Source organism: Drosophila sechellia, chromosome 3R, assembly GCF_004382195.2.
Source record: "Drosophila sechellia strain sech25 chromosome 3R, ASM438219v1, whole genome shotgun sequence".
In the NCBI taxonomy this organism is placed as follows: Eukaryota; Metazoa; Arthropoda; class Insecta; order Diptera; family Drosophilidae; genus Drosophila; species Drosophila sechellia.
The window spans coordinates 4,876,648-4,891,856 of record NC_045952.1 but is presented as its reverse complement, the minus strand read 5'-3'; the positions used below and the strand labels follow the sequence as shown (position 1 = coordinate 4,891,856).

General features: G+C 41.9%; 3 protein-coding genes across 3 annotated transcripts; 2 read left to right on the top strand and 1 right to left on the bottom strand.

Annotated features, from left to right (window-relative positions):
• Positions 1-4,523: 4,523 nt before the first annotated feature.
• On the bottom strand, positions 4,524-5,552 carry LOC6614055 (cathepsin L1). Its single transcript, XM_002038473.2, has one exon. It carries the CDS (start codon positions 5,542-5,544, stop codon positions 4,534-4,536), a length of 1,011 nt encoding a protein of 336 aa, XP_002038509.1. The 5' UTR covers positions 5,545-5,552; the 3' UTR covers positions 4,524-4,533.
• Positions 5,553-6,153: 601 nt separating this feature from the next.
• LOC6614054 (cathepsin L1) lies at positions 6,154-7,894 on the top strand. Its single transcript, XM_002038472.2, has one exon. The coding sequence runs from the start codon at positions 6,173-6,175 to the stop codon at positions 7,181-7,183; it is 1,011 nt and encodes a 336-aa protein (XP_002038508.1). The 5' UTR covers positions 6,154-6,172; the 3' UTR covers positions 7,184-7,894.
• Positions 7,895-13,131: 5,237 nt separating this feature from the next.
• Positions 13,132-14,747, top strand: LOC6614053 (low choriolytic enzyme). The gene is made up of 2 exons (XM_002038471.2): positions 13,132-13,422; positions 13,636-14,747. Exons 1-2 carry the CDS (start codon positions 13,170-13,172, stop codon positions 14,439-14,441), a joined length of 1,059 nt encoding a protein of 352 aa, XP_002038507.2. The 5' UTR covers positions 13,132-13,169; the 3' UTR covers positions 14,442-14,747.
• The last annotated feature ends 462 nt before the right edge of the window (positions 14,748-15,209 follow it).

The following is a 15,209-nucleotide window of genomic DNA, read 5'->3' as shown; positions in this document are numbered from 1 at the left end:
ATTTTGCGTAACTCATTAGGACCTCATCTCATTTGGCGATGGATGAGTGGGCGGTCCAGTCAATGGCAAACACCCCGCAGCGGAACTGGAACCGGAGGATGCGAGTGGCAGTGATCAGGAACGCTCTCGATGGTAGTAGCAAAACTGAAGCCCGGTCTGCACTTTCAAAAACGTTGATTTATCCAAAAAGGACTTTATTCGGCAAACAAACTCATTTTCATTTAATCGGCACTTTATAAAAATAAAATGTAATTTAAATATTTTCAAAGTAACACTGAGGAAAAAACTGCGAGTCCAAATTGGAACGATGGGTATTTAATTGTATTGACAAATGTAAACAGCTTATGAAAGTCTGAAACTGAGTAACTTAAGTATTTTGAAATCGCAGCAGGCATGTAAGGATTCTTTTAAGATAAAGCCTTTTTAAAACTATTTTTTAATGTGTAAGGATATGGCTGCCATGGTTGCAATTTCATTCATCTGCCTTTGCACATCGTCAGCGCGAACGTCGATGCCTTGCATTGTGAATTTTTCCGCACGCTAAATTGCGGTGAGCAGGTTTAGTGTGCCACTCCCGCCGCTGCCACGCCCACACCCACACCACCGCCCATCCCGTAAAGCCACAACTTCCACATTGCATTGTTGTGTGTATGTCACGTTTTCCACTTGCATGACCACTTCCGCAGCAGCTTTTTACTGGTCCCTTGGCTGCTGGCAGGATGTCTTGCATAACGGCTAACCGAAATGAATCCCCACATTGCTAAGTCTAGATTATGCCCCAAAAATGGATCCCTGTCCAGGACAATCATCAATCACACACGTGTCTATCAATACTTCACCGTTTTCGAAAGCGCAAGCCGTTTTAATTTGAAACTTTAGCAGGATACCGAAGAAAAGGATATTTCCTCCTTGATTATAAGCTTATTTAAGCGAGGTAATAAAGTACTTATTTAATAAGCCAAACAAAATAACCAGTTATACGTGATACCTTTCTTTTAACGAACCGAGCACTCAGCTCTTTCATCTTGTATAAAAAAATAACGATATATTTAACTATTGTGCATCACAACATTTTATTTGCCTTGAATAGACAACAAATATTAAATATTTAAATAATTCTAAAATGGTGTCTGAAATTTGAGGGACCCGTGTATTGCATAAACCCACAAGAACGAAATAACCTGTCGCCCCATGTAAACCGACTTGACCAGAATCCCCGCGAGAGTTGATAACCAAAGTGTTTTCTGCAAATCTCAAGTTGGTATCAAAAATTTACACATTGCCGTCGTCTATTAGTTAACACATTGTCTGGTGGTATCACGCACTGAAGGTATTCCACAGAAACTTTTCGTCACATTTCGTGATTAATTTTAATGGCCCACAAACAAAGCACTTCGAGCCGGAACCCAAAAGAGAAGGCAGAGGAATCGGATACAGATACGGCACCTGACCCAGAGCTGTGGTCAACGTTGATTAGCCGCAATCACTTTGGACTCCGCTGGGAGGAGTCGTTAACTGTCGAGAGTGCTCCATCGTCTAGTCGTTGGTCATGCATTTTCCATGAGCCCGGCACACGCACTCCCGCCCAGAAGCCGAACTAACAGCCGTTTAGTGAACACTACTGGCCTCTGGTTTGCACTGAAAGAAAAGCTTATGGCTTTCAAATGCATTTAGAATGACACTATTCAAATTAAATAAAAAACACTGGACGGTAACTCTCTTAACATGAGATTATGTTATGATATTATTATGATGCTTTTTCATCATTATCCCCGCTTCAGATCAAGAGGAATACCAGGCACTCATCTTCAGTCACGATTCGACTGATATATGATATATAATTTATATTAGAATCGGAAACTTACTTCTACCCGTTACTTACTTTTAGACAGCCTTTTTAGTCTAAGAATATATCCAGTATATATATATATACATAGTATATCCAGATATCGTCTTACAGTACCATTTTTTACAGTGTTACTTCGAGAGCAGTGGCCACGCACTGTCGCAAAAACAAGTGCAATCGGCGGGACCCACATATGGCACACCTTCCCATTCCATTGCGTATTTCATCCGGTCTCGTACCCCAGAATACATATTTAATAGAAGGAGCTTAGACGTGCTGGGGCCTCCGAGGGGAATGGGGTGGCAGGCGAGGGGAGCATGTGGGTAGTTAAGCTGATTTCGGTACATTTGTCTACTGTGCCACAAAAGCTAATTAGAAGAGCATGAATCTTTTACTGATCAAAACAGGCAAATAATGTAGGAATAAATTGTCGCAGACGGTACATCTTGGGCTTAATTTGTAGATCGCCACAAATAAAATCTAAGCATAATTAGTAAAATTAACGAGATCCTTTCGTAGCTTATTTGCCGTCAAAGAGTTTGCTGCAAGATTTCTGTCAAATCAATTTTAATTAAAATATAGAATTAAATGTGCGGTTCTCAATTCAAAAATTATCAACACCTCAGGGTCTGTTGGTAATTGAGAAACTCAATTTAGTGACATGATTAGAACAGTGTCAAATTCACAGCAACTTAAATTGAATACAAGAACAAACCAAAATCAGTTTAAAGTAGATGGCACTGAGGAGTCCTGTTCAAGCCATTCAAATGAAATTCATGGGAAATCCTTAAGTTACTTTATTCCTAAGCTCACACTCGCTCAATTGAATTCTGCTTAATTTATACAATTGCATACATGTTTGTGAATTTTTGTTTGCCTCAACATAAATCTTAACAAAGCTAACAGCAATGCCAACAACAAATGCTGCTAACCATTTGTCAATTTTAAATACATTTATTGTATTTGCATGCCTGTCTAGTGCCCACACAACGAAAGAAAAGCAACAATAATTTAATAACCCACAAAGCGACAGACACACGCTCGCAAAAATACACACAAACAAATGGACAGACAGACAGACATTCGAGCCAAGTTGCCTTGTTGGCCAAGTGCTGTGTCTATGTATTATTCAAATTCAATTATAAAAATGCAATAAATAAAAAAATGCTTATATGCAAAGGAGATAAGAGAGATAAAGTCGACAAAAGAGGGAAAATATCACTTGAATATCGAATACTCTGTGGAACTTCTTGCAAATATTATTATTTAATTCGCTTTAAAATGGAACTTAAAAGGCAGAAATTAAGTATACGTATGTGTACTTAATATTTTAGATATTTTTGGCACTGCCTTAAGATTCTACGATCTGGTTTCTTGAACATCAACGGTTTCACTATTCCCGATAAATTTGACATACCCTTTCTGGGGAGACCCAAAAACGTGCGGCAAATAGCCAGAGAAGCAAAACCGAAAAGGGAATATTTATTATTTGAAAAATACCTTGAGGCCGTGGCAAACGTCGTGAGTTCATAAATAACATGCGGTCCGAAAATGGACAAAATCAAGCGAAAAGTGCAGAGGGCGGCAAACAGAGTTTGATAAGCGATAAGGAGCGGATCCCAGAGGCAGCCATACAAATAATAATATAAGCAATAATAGTAATCAATGTGTAGTGTAAATAATAAATAACGCCGACCCAGCCGGCTCGGTAGGACCCAGAAACGCCAATAAATTGATGAAAGATGATGGGTCGTCGGCCAGGACGGCTGGAAGTTCGCTCCTCGATGTTGGATGGCCCGTGAGCGATTAGCACGGCACGCAACAGCCCTGAAGAGTGCTTACAAAGGTCAAAGGGAAGCCCGAGTACAAACACATTCGGCGAGAGATAGAAAGGAAGCATAAACAACATAAATTTATTTGCTGTTAGCCTAATGTTATTTATACCTTTCAATTACAATAACAGCGGGACCAGGATCCGGGCCAGTGGATCGGTGTGTCGTTCTGTCTCTCTCGGAGTAAATAATAAACCATGACCCATCAGCAATCAGCCAGAAAAGAGGACCCCTGCCCCTGACCCTGCTCCGCACTATCAACCATAATGCGTGCGCATAAATAACTGGGCCATCCCCCGCGAAAGGTGTGAATATTAAGCCGGTGGCAGCGCCAGTGCCCCAAAAATTTACGGTTGCCCGTAAAAGTTTCGCTCCAGTCATAACTCAAATTCATGCCTCCCAGGGGAAAGGGCTGCGCCGCGCTGCCAGCGCATTTGATTTGGCGCCCAACGCGGGGCCAAGAAACACCCGACAGACAAATGAGGCAGCCAACCGCAGCATTATAATTCGCCAAATCTAGGGATGCAAAGCGACATTAGCGCCGTCTCCTGGCAAGATTCTCATCCCCGAAACCTGGTAGATTAATCATTCGGGACACCCTTTTGCAGCGGTCAAAGCCGGCTAACCGGCTTACCTTAAACGTTAAAGATGTTTCGAAATTAATCCTCTAACGACCACATATCAGCATGCTTCTAATCGACCTTAATGGGCTAACTCAATTTAAAGCTTCCGTAAGACAAGGCGATATTTTTCGCAATACTAGTCATGGAACTACTAGAATGGCAAATTATTTAAAAAAGTAACAAAATTGTTTCTTAAGTGTATGAAATACATTTATTGTTCCGAATCAATCGCTTAGACTATAGGATATTGGGGTAGGGTTGCCACCCCACACATGTTGTTCGCATTTCGAGCCAGCTTAAAGTAGCCGCTTTCGCCCCATTCTGTTCCATAGGAGTTCTTTATTATCCAGTAGTCGCCCCACTTCGGATGGGTTCCAAAGCCCACTAAAAGAACGGAGTGCTTCAGATCGAACTTGGTGTTTCCACACGAGGGAATCCTCAAGATGCCACCAAAGTACTGATCGAATTCCTCGTGCAGATGGTCAATGGACACCGCCACAGGTCCTATGTTGTAGACCACTTCCGCCAATTCCCGTTCATCGTTGCTAGTTAGCGTAACGTATTCCCGCAAGGTGCCTGCACTTTTCCTGGGGTCCCAGCGACACTCTCCATTTTCGGGCTTGTAGGGATACGACTCCTTGGAGGCAATGCCATAATCCCTCGTGTAGTTGAAGGCCACACTCACCCAACCAGCATTGCAGCCCTGGTTGGGATAGGGAACGCAGTCCACAAAATGCTTGGGGGAAAGGGGCACCAGCTTTCCGTACTTCTTTGCCAGATGCGCCTCCAGGACGCCCGAGGTGGAGAAGGCCCAGCAGCTCAGGCACTCGGTGCCTTGATCTCCCACTGCTGATATATAGCCGTATTGCCGCCAGTCTATTCCTCTGGTTATCTGGTCGTAGCTCTTGTAGTTCGCCGGCTTTGTAACTCCTTTAGTACTCGGTTCCGCTGGGGCAGAGATCGCCGATCGACGACTGTAGAGGAGGCGGAGATTTGTGTCGGAGAACTGGTTCAAGCCCATCCTGAATCCCGATCTGCCCTGGGAATAGAGTCTGTTGTGATTGGCAACCGCCTGCACTCTCTTTTCGAGTATTCGTCGGTGGTATTGGTCCTCCAGCCCGTATCGCTTATTGTATCTGGCCTTGTACCGCGCCCACTCCACATCGGTCACCGAGGTCAGTCCGAGCTCCACGAAGAGCAGAGTGAAAAGTACTTGAAGTACCAGCAACCAAAGGGAGATCATTGCGAACTGATCACGTCCACTGCAGACGAAAAACTGATTGACAGCTTGAAATGCACGAGATAAAGAGCTGGACTGGATTTTCTATCTTAACTGCTTATAATTCGAAAGGAATAAGCAAGAAAGAACGCTATAATCGATGGCATCGGCTATCCGCTACCCTTTACTTATCTATTGCGGGAATCTTGACCAGATTGTTTAAAGACCATACATGCATACATATGAGTATATATGATAATGTTTTTTTGATGGAATGCACATGATACTTTCATAATAATCCATAAAATACATTCAGTTTGTTTAGAAAGTTTGAAAATGTTTTATATTAATATAAATTTCTAGTAAACGTAGCAAATATTGTAGCTAATATAAATAACTATAGCTGTTAGATGTAACTTACAACCAGCCCATAACCAGAAACCATATAAATAAATAATATAATATTTACACATAAGCAAATAATTCACTTTAATCGTAATCGTTTTATATTTCCCAACAGCCAATAGGAAGTTCAAATAAATAACCCCAGATAATAGATTCGCTGCCCACCAGGCAAACAGAAAGCTCTTGATTTCTAGTTTCTCCAGCTTTAAATTATTTGCAAATCTACTTTAATCACGATCAGTTCGCAATGAGCTCTCCTCGTCTGACCGTAGTACACGGTCTAATCCTTCTGCTCCTTGTGGAACTAGGTTTGACTGCGGTCAGTGATACGGAGTGGGAAGAGTACAAGGCTAAATACAACAAGCAGTACAGGATCAGGGACAAATACCACCGGGCGCTATACGAACAGAGGGTCCTGGCGGTGGAGCGCAACAACCAGCTCTATTCCCAGGGATATGTTGGATTCAAGATGGGAGTAAACAAGTTCTCCGACACAGATCAGAGAATCCTCTTCAATTATCGCTCGTCGCTCCCGGCGCCCCTGGAGCCGAGTACCAATGGACTTACAAAGACTGTGAACTACAAGAAGTACGACCAGATCTCCGAAGGAATCGATTGGCGGCAGTACGGCCTTATATCGCCAGTGGGAGACCAGGGCACCGAATGCCTGAGCTGCTGGGCCTTCTCCATCTCGGGCGTCCTTGAGGCACATCTGGCGAAGAAGTACGGAAAGCTGGAGCCCCTTTCGCCCAAGCACTTGGTGGACTGTGTTCCTTATCCGAATAACGGCTGCAGTGGTGGTTGGGTGAGCGTGGCCTTCAACTACACGAGGGACCATGGCATCGCCACCAAGGAATCCTATCCCTACGAGCCTGTGTCAGGAGAATGCCTGTGGAAAAGCGACAGAAGTACAGGCAACTTGTCGGGCTACGTCACTCTTAGCAACTACGATGAACGGGAATTGGCGGAGGTGGTCTACAACATTGGACCCGTGGCGGTGTCAATTGACCATCTCCACGAGGAATTCGATCAGTACTTCGGCGGAATCCTTAGTATTCCGGCGTGCAGATCTAAGAGACAGGACCTTACACACTCCGTTCTTTTAGTTGGCTTTGGAACCCATCCGAAGTGGGGCGACTACTGGATAATAAAGAACTCCTATGGAACCGAATGGGGAGAAAGTGGCTACCTAAAGCTGGCTCGGAACGCCAACAACATGTGTGGAGTGGCATCGCTGCCCCAATATCCCACTTTTTGAATAAAATCGTATGATGTCACTGAGAACCTATCTCCCAGTTAAAACAAACGGATTTTATATCGATTTTGCATTGATGTTCATTCACATTAGCTAAAATTTTAGATTACATAATCATAACGGTTTCTCGAAAGAGTCAGCGTTAAATCCACTTACTGAGAAGCATTTTTACCGAGAAAATCCAGAGTTAAAGGTCGCGGTCAGAGTCTCTTGCCTCTTAAATGAAAACGAAAGTTCAACAAAACGGAAGCTTTATTCGCCAATCCGAAACTTATATACCCTTGTGATTACTTATTAAAATAATACCGCATAAAAACAAAGTATCAACAACAAAAAAACTTTTATATGCTTTCTATTATTTTCAATTAACTTTCCATCGTCGGATTTATGTTGTATATGTTGTTAAAAAACTAGAATGAATTAAAAATAATGAATGTACTTTCTTTGCCATAATATTCCTATGGCATATATGTCCGATATACTTATTATATTATATACTTTCTCCAGTAGAAACAACACTTATGTGATTAATTTATCCAGATAACTTTGCAACTAGTTTACTTCGATGCGGGCTAATGAATAAACGGACAGACATGGCAAAATCGTCTCGACTGTTTATACCTATTATATGATTATATGAATGTCGAATGCTTTTGAATGAAATCAATATACCCACTTCACAATGGGTGAGTGTTCTATAGAAAATCGAACTGAATTCTTATCGCAAATTAATGGAATTGCACTTGCAGTTCCACGAAGTCAATGCAGATAAGCCCTCTGAGCATAATTAAATGGAAAATGTGTCTTTTTTTAATAAGTGTATTTTGTTTGTATTATATAGGTAGGTACTATGCTTTGAAGTGGATGGATTATAGAATATAGAGAATGAAAAGGAGCATTCCAAAATGTGTTGGCATGCCACTTAAAACAACCAAACTGAAGGGGAGTAAGTCGCCTTAAAGCTTTGATGTAATTACAGATTGGTCAATTCTAAATTTGTCACTAATTGTGCGGTGTGCCCACAAATGCCTGTAGTTGGATCCAAAGCTTCTGACCATTTATTTGTGACTCCTTGGTCGAGGAAGGACAGCTGATTGAGCAGCGGATACGTCTGGACAATTGATAAAATGTGATAAACGCGCAGCAGTGAGAGACAAATGACGTCCAGCTTTGTGCATTAGCACATGTCCAGGACGAGGCAGAATACACCACTCGTACACAGAGAGAAATGCTTGAGAAAGTAAGTTAGTATACGTATTTGCAATAGGGCCTTTAGAGCTATAAAAACATATTTTTTATATATGGAACCCCCCTTGTCCCACAATTCGTAGCTATTTGTAATTGAAAACTATATATATTATTTAATTCCACATTTTCTCCCTGTGCAGCTGAGAATGGGACTGCCAGGTGACTCGAGGCAGCCAGCCAACAAATTGAATTTATGGCCAGGTCTAAGCATTCAGGGTGTCAGCCTGGTTAGGTCTGATTCATTTGCCAGATATAGCATATAGCCGGGTGAATCGGAGTGTCGGGTGTTGGCTGGAGGTTGTAGGGTGTCCGGGCTTCGGTGACTGGAGAAGGGGTTCCGGGGGCTGCTGCTCAAGTGCTGCTTTTAATTTCCGACTCAAGCAGTTGGCGATTTGCCGGCCCTGCGGCCTACAACAATTTCAAGCAATTTGCCTAAAAGTGGGCAACGAAGTGGGCGGAGCAATGGATGGCTGCCCGTCTATCTGGGGGCATGCATCTAAATGAACTTTGCGTGCCGCCCCGAGGAAAGGTGGCAGAGGGGAGGAGGGGATAGGACGGACAGGACAGAGTCAGATTCAGATACTGGGAGTCAGTGGCAGAGCCCCTGGGGACAGCAGGCAACTCTCACATTGATATGATAAAAATTTAGCAATGTGAATAATTTATAATTGCCACGCAAGCAACTAAAAGATCTGGCGACACACTCGGAAAATTAATTTCAAGCAACAACAATAATTCTCTCTACTTGGTATGACAAAAATAGGTGTTTACTATTTTTGTTGGATTCTATTAAACTTCATTTGGTGCTATTATCTAAAAACTTAGTATTGCCTTATTCAACACTAATCTACGTACAATAATTTATCACCAAAACATGTGCAATGAACGAAGGTGTTAAAACTGATATCATGTACAAAAGTAGTAGATACTTGATCAAACTTTTATTTTTTCCAGTACCGCTTCTTCTTCCTGGCAATATGCAAATCCTTGAATTTTTGATGTGCTATTTTTTTCGCTTATTGTTTTATTTATTTATCGCATTCACTTGGCATTCGCAGTTTACCGCGGTGAAACCGATTTGCATACTTCAGGAAATGCCTACGACAGCGTTACTTTTTTATTTGCCGAATCGAATCTGGCAGAAAAAAACGACGGGTGAGGCGAGGGCCATGGCACTGTTTGCAATAGTTGCTGAAAAACCAGAGCCACAAATATGCAGAAAGCCGAGGCGCCCTTCAAGTGCCATCATATGTCAGCAAACTACAAAAATCACCACAAATGTATCGCAGCTACCATGGAAAACCGTAAAAAGTCATAAAATGAAATATATCACATTGAAATTACAAAAATGTACAGCTTTGTATACAAAAAGATGTTAAGTATTATTTAATAAATTATTATTTATTTAGTTATTCCCTCAGTATTATTAAAGTGTCGATATCTCGTTGTTATTAGCAATACTCTTTCCATACTCTTTACACTTCAAAATTCACATGAAAACTGTGACCAGTATTGAAAAGTAAAGTAAATTGTAAAGTAAAGAATTAAAGTATGAATTTTTAATACAAAATTATAGTTGATTAATTGTATGGCTTGTTTAATAAATATGCGTCGAAATGTTACTTATTCTCATTTTAAAATAATTATATATAAATCATTGATAATAATTTTGAAATCCGACTTCCTTTGGTTATTAGCGTGCTGTGTAGCTCTATTATTTCTAATTACTTAACGGGATTGAATACATTTCCCACTCAGCATTCCACAAAATAAGTCCAAGTCGAATATTAAGTTGTCATCATTGTTGATCGGAGTTTTCCCGGCGTTCTTTTTACCCACAGTTAAGCCGTCTTAGGCCAACGATTTTCCTCGTCCGCCTAGGAAGGAATTAATGTGAGTTTGTGTGGGAAATCAGGAGCCTCCCCCTACGCGCCCACAGTAAGTTTCAGCATCTCGAAATCGACATTAGCGGAATTAAAAGTTTTCCATGCGGTGGAAATCTTGATAAAAAAGTTTCGCACTTCCGCTTTATTAAGCGCAAAAGAATGAAACAAAGGGCGGAAAAGTTTCCTTTCTGCGAGCATTATAATTAATACGCCACAAAAAAATCCGTGTTGTGAATATTCCGCAGATCCCACCAAGAAATCCATTCCATTTCCGTTTAAGCCGCTTTGCAAGCGGCAATTATTATCTTTCTATTATGCAGATTGATGCAGTCGTTGTTGCTATCAACTCGGCCACAAATCACCGAAGCCGCCTTAATGCAATTCAATTAATTCAGCTGCAAATCTAATTGGAGATATCAGTTTTTGGTGTCAAAATAAACCGATGTGAGGCGAAAACCAAAACATTCGAGGGGCTGAATGAAAACAGAAACAGAAACCAAAACAGAAACAAAGGCAAATTGCAAAAGGCAGATGATGGGGTATGTGTGGCGTCATTATGTAATCAAATCAAATAACAATTTGTACTTTGTTAAATTTCTTGTCGCCCTCGATGGTTGCCGGTTGTCTTTGCCTCGAAAAAATATGCAAATTTCCTGTATTTTCGTTTTTTTTTCTGGGGGTTTTCGTATTTCTTTGATTGTTTGTCGCCTTTGTGGCTTATTGTTTTTGGCTTCGATGTTTCTTCGATGTTTTATTACGTGACAACTTTGAATTAGTCGCTGGGTTTTGACTTTGGGCTCGCTCGACTTCGATTGTTGTGTTTTGCCTTTGATGCCATCTCTCTCTTCTTCCCTTCCCCCGTCTCTTTCGCTCCCTGGCCCCATCTCTTTCTAATGCAGACCCTGTGTGTGGCGCAAAATTACTCGGTGTCGCATTTTTATTGCCCAGCTGACACATAAAGTCAAGTGGCGGACTCAATCGAAGACAGACCCTCAGCAGTCCACAGTCTCAATGGGTTAAAGTGGGCGAACTGGGCGAAAGTGGGTTAAAGGGGGCGGGGCAAGGACAGGTTTACGATTGCAGGCCAATGAAATATGACAATTACAGTCCATATTGACAATCAGTCAGTCGGGCAAGACAAAAACAACTACTGCAGAGCATATTTTCCGTGAGAAGCAAAAGGGTTTTCAAACGAATATCAATATTGTATGTGGCTGTTGACTTTTCACTTTTTACTTCAGTGCTCCGAGCTATTTTCATACCTTGAGATTCATTCTCAAAAGATGAAAGCTTAAAATTTAAATCAGAGCAAAAGAGTCCTGTTGCTTTAAATATTATATATAATCTGTAATTTCTATAATTCATCCTAGATACAATGTAAGATTGCCTGGAAATAGTAATTCTTTAATTTATTATTTACTTCCACTAATACACTAATAGGGATACACTAAGAGGGAAATTTCCTGGTAAATAAATAATTTGTCGTAAAACGAAAGCCCTCGATTAACTCGGCTATTTCGAAATGCAAACTTCATTCGCCACACATGTAAGTAAATTCATTCGGGCTATCGCGATGCGATCTGTTTGAGCCAGATTCCCGCACTGTTGTTGTTATGCTAATTAAGACGGAAAACTAATTTCGCCTAATTAATGATGACCGATTAAAATGGATTGTCAAATAAGCCCCGCCCAGATGGAGATAAGCCATTCCGGGTTAACAGCTTAGGCTGCCAACTGACTAATTGGAGCCCCAGAAAGTGCAAAGTGCAAAGTGCAAAGTGCACAGTGCAGTTCGATTCTCCAGACAAGGTGTCACATATCAAAACCATCCAACAAACAGACAGACTCAAATACAAACTCAAATACAAACAAGTTAAAAACCAGACATACTGGCAGACAGTGAGAAAGAGAGTTGAGTAGTTTGCACGCGAAAAAAAGGTCAATACCTAAATACCCTGATTAAAGGATCTGAATATAATAGTCACAGTGGTAGAATTGCAACTTAACAATAATGAGACCTTTAGATTTACTATTACAATGTGTATTAAAATAGTAAAATATCTAGCATATGTATCTAACATTCGAGCTAATGATTGTGGGTTCCGTTTGGGCCATTTTCCAAGCATGTAACATTCGAAGAGTCTGCTCTTGGTAAAACCGGAAGTAGCTCAAGCGGAAATCAATTGGCGAATTTCATTGTATTTAAACTTTTGGCGCCATCGTGAGCATGACCAACGACAACAATAAGTTGAAAAAGAGATTCGCTGCAGCAATGCCCTTGCAGCAAAAACATAAATTGGTTTATTACTCATATGTACATATGTACATCATATGTATGATGTATGTATGTATGATATACGATTCTCATTAAACTGTTGCCTCTTAATAAATAGCACATTTTTACACTTTAGGCCGACTCGCAAGCGAAAGCACTCCGTCAGCCAGAAAGAGAGTTTTGGTAGTATATGGGCCTACCGAAAATCATTGAATGGTCGTTGGCCAAAGCCGCTAACTCGGCTTAAATTACGTGAGCGCCCAGCCGAGTTTGAGCCGGGCTTAATCGGAGAGTTTCGTAGAGTTTAAGCTGGGCTTCATCGAGGCGACTTAGTGCTGTTTGATCAGAGAGTAATGGGTGTAAAAAAAAAGTGAGAGGGCATAGATTTGGGTTTTGTTTACACGCCGCCGGATTGCGTGGCGTCTGCCCAACGTGTCGGCATTATTTAGTTTTATTTTCGCACATTTTGCATAAATTAAGGTGCCAAGACTGCAGACTTTGGTAGCCGCCTGGGCTCCGGAGCTCTTGGGCCATCGAGCCAGGTTCAGTTACCAATTTCGTGTGCAGCCGTTCGGTTTGAATGCGGCATGATTGTGGCGCGGAAAGAGTGAGCAAACAGCGATCGAATGGAAATATAGTCACAGCCAAGCCGAATCCCAGCTCTATAATGTGTGCTCAGTTGAGTGGATCAGTGGTGCTGCAGGTGGCTGTGCTGCTGGTGGTGCTAGTGGTGCTATCCGCACCAACGCTCAGTGAAAGCGCCAAGCTCCCTGTCCGCCAGTATCCCGCTGGAGTGGATTTCTTCGAGCATGAGTTCACCAGTGTGGCGGAAGGTTCGTTCCACTCCCAGTTTATCCCATGGCTTTATTAATCACTTAGTGCATTTTTGTTCGATTTGAGTTGTGAAGATCTAAAGATCTTTTCTAGTGTAAGCTTAGAATTGAAGAACCTTTTATGAGTATCCTATTTTTTCATTCATAACATCACATCGATACGTATATGGATATATGGAATATTAGGAGGTCTAATTACCATACCCCTTTCAGATGAATACGATCCTTACGGTCCCGACATCGGTGACGACGATCTGGGAATCGACGATCCGGAGACCATGCCCCGCTTGTTCCAAGGCGACATCGCCATTGATCCGTACACCTACATCACCCTGCGCCTGGGCGTCAATCCAATGAGGCATCCAAAACGACTGTGGCCCAATGGAACGATTCCCTTCGAGATAAGTCCGCGGTACGCAAATCCGGAAAGACAGGCCATCATTCAAGCCGTGAAAACCTTCAACTCCCTGACGTGTGTGCACTTTGTGCCGTACGACGGGGAGGTAGATGACTACCTGTTGATCGAGCCGCCGTTGGAAGGACCTCAAGGATGTTGGTCCTACGTGGGCCGAAGAGGAGGTGAGCAGGTGGTGTCCCTCCAGAGACCCGACGAAAACAGCGCCCACTGCTTCAGCAGCGAGGGCAGAATAATGCACGAGCTGATGCACGCCATCGGCATATACCACGAGCAGTCCCGAGCAGATCGGGACAACTTTGTCAAGATCCACTGGGACAACATCGTGCCGCGGTTTAGGAAGAACTTCAAGCTGGTGTCGAAGAAGAAGGGGAAGTACGCCTTCGACTACGACTACAACTCCGTGATGCACTACGGCGAGTTTTACTTCAGCAAGCGGAAGGGGGAGAAGCCCACCATGACCCCTCTACAACCTGGAGTTAGGATCGGGCAGCGAAAGACCATCAGCAAGATCGACTGCCTCAAGATTAACGAGCTGTACGGCTGCTTGCAGGGCCGCAGGGCCAAGATGTACCGCAGTTTCTGCCACCTTCTCGGGTTGTAAGTGGACGTGGACCTGGATAGGGAGATTTGTTATGAATCACATTGATTTGATATTAAATGCTTAGACTTTTATACAAATTCATTCTTGGCTGACACACCCACCAAACTAACTAAATATACCCATTACTGGCAGGGCAGGGTATACTTTGTTCAATTATAAGAATGTAACAGATAGATGGATATATGTGGGCTGTATACGATACAATAGATATTTCATGTTGAATAAATGTGCTTTAAAATATTATAAGTCTCATGTCCACCGTTACAGCAGTCAATTCACTGCTTAATAAAGCAGTGTCTTCTCTAATGCGGTCACTTGGTGATTACACTTATGCATTTTCCACACCGTAAAGGAGCTTAAAAAAATAAGTAAATACAAATATGGGCATAAAATTAGGGACTGTGCCGCAAACTGAGAGCACCGGCGATCTTCAATCCTTTAAAATTAACTTTGGCAAAGCCGTCATCTTTGCAACCTGCTTCGTACAAAAATGATATTGAATTTTTTTGAATTTTTTATCTTTACTTATTTTATAGACTTATCGCAAAATCATGTCGTTTGGAATGCAATGCTATGCTTTTTTTTTATAAATTTATTAATAAGAAACACTTTACTTACCGGTTTTTCATATTTTATTTTAACAAATTGAGCAAAAACCAATCGAAATGCAGAGGAAATTGGAAAACGTAAAACAAAACCGAAGCCTGTGACACTTGTTCTTGTATTTTCGAACACTCGCGAGGAAATATCCGGACAGGGAATTTTAGT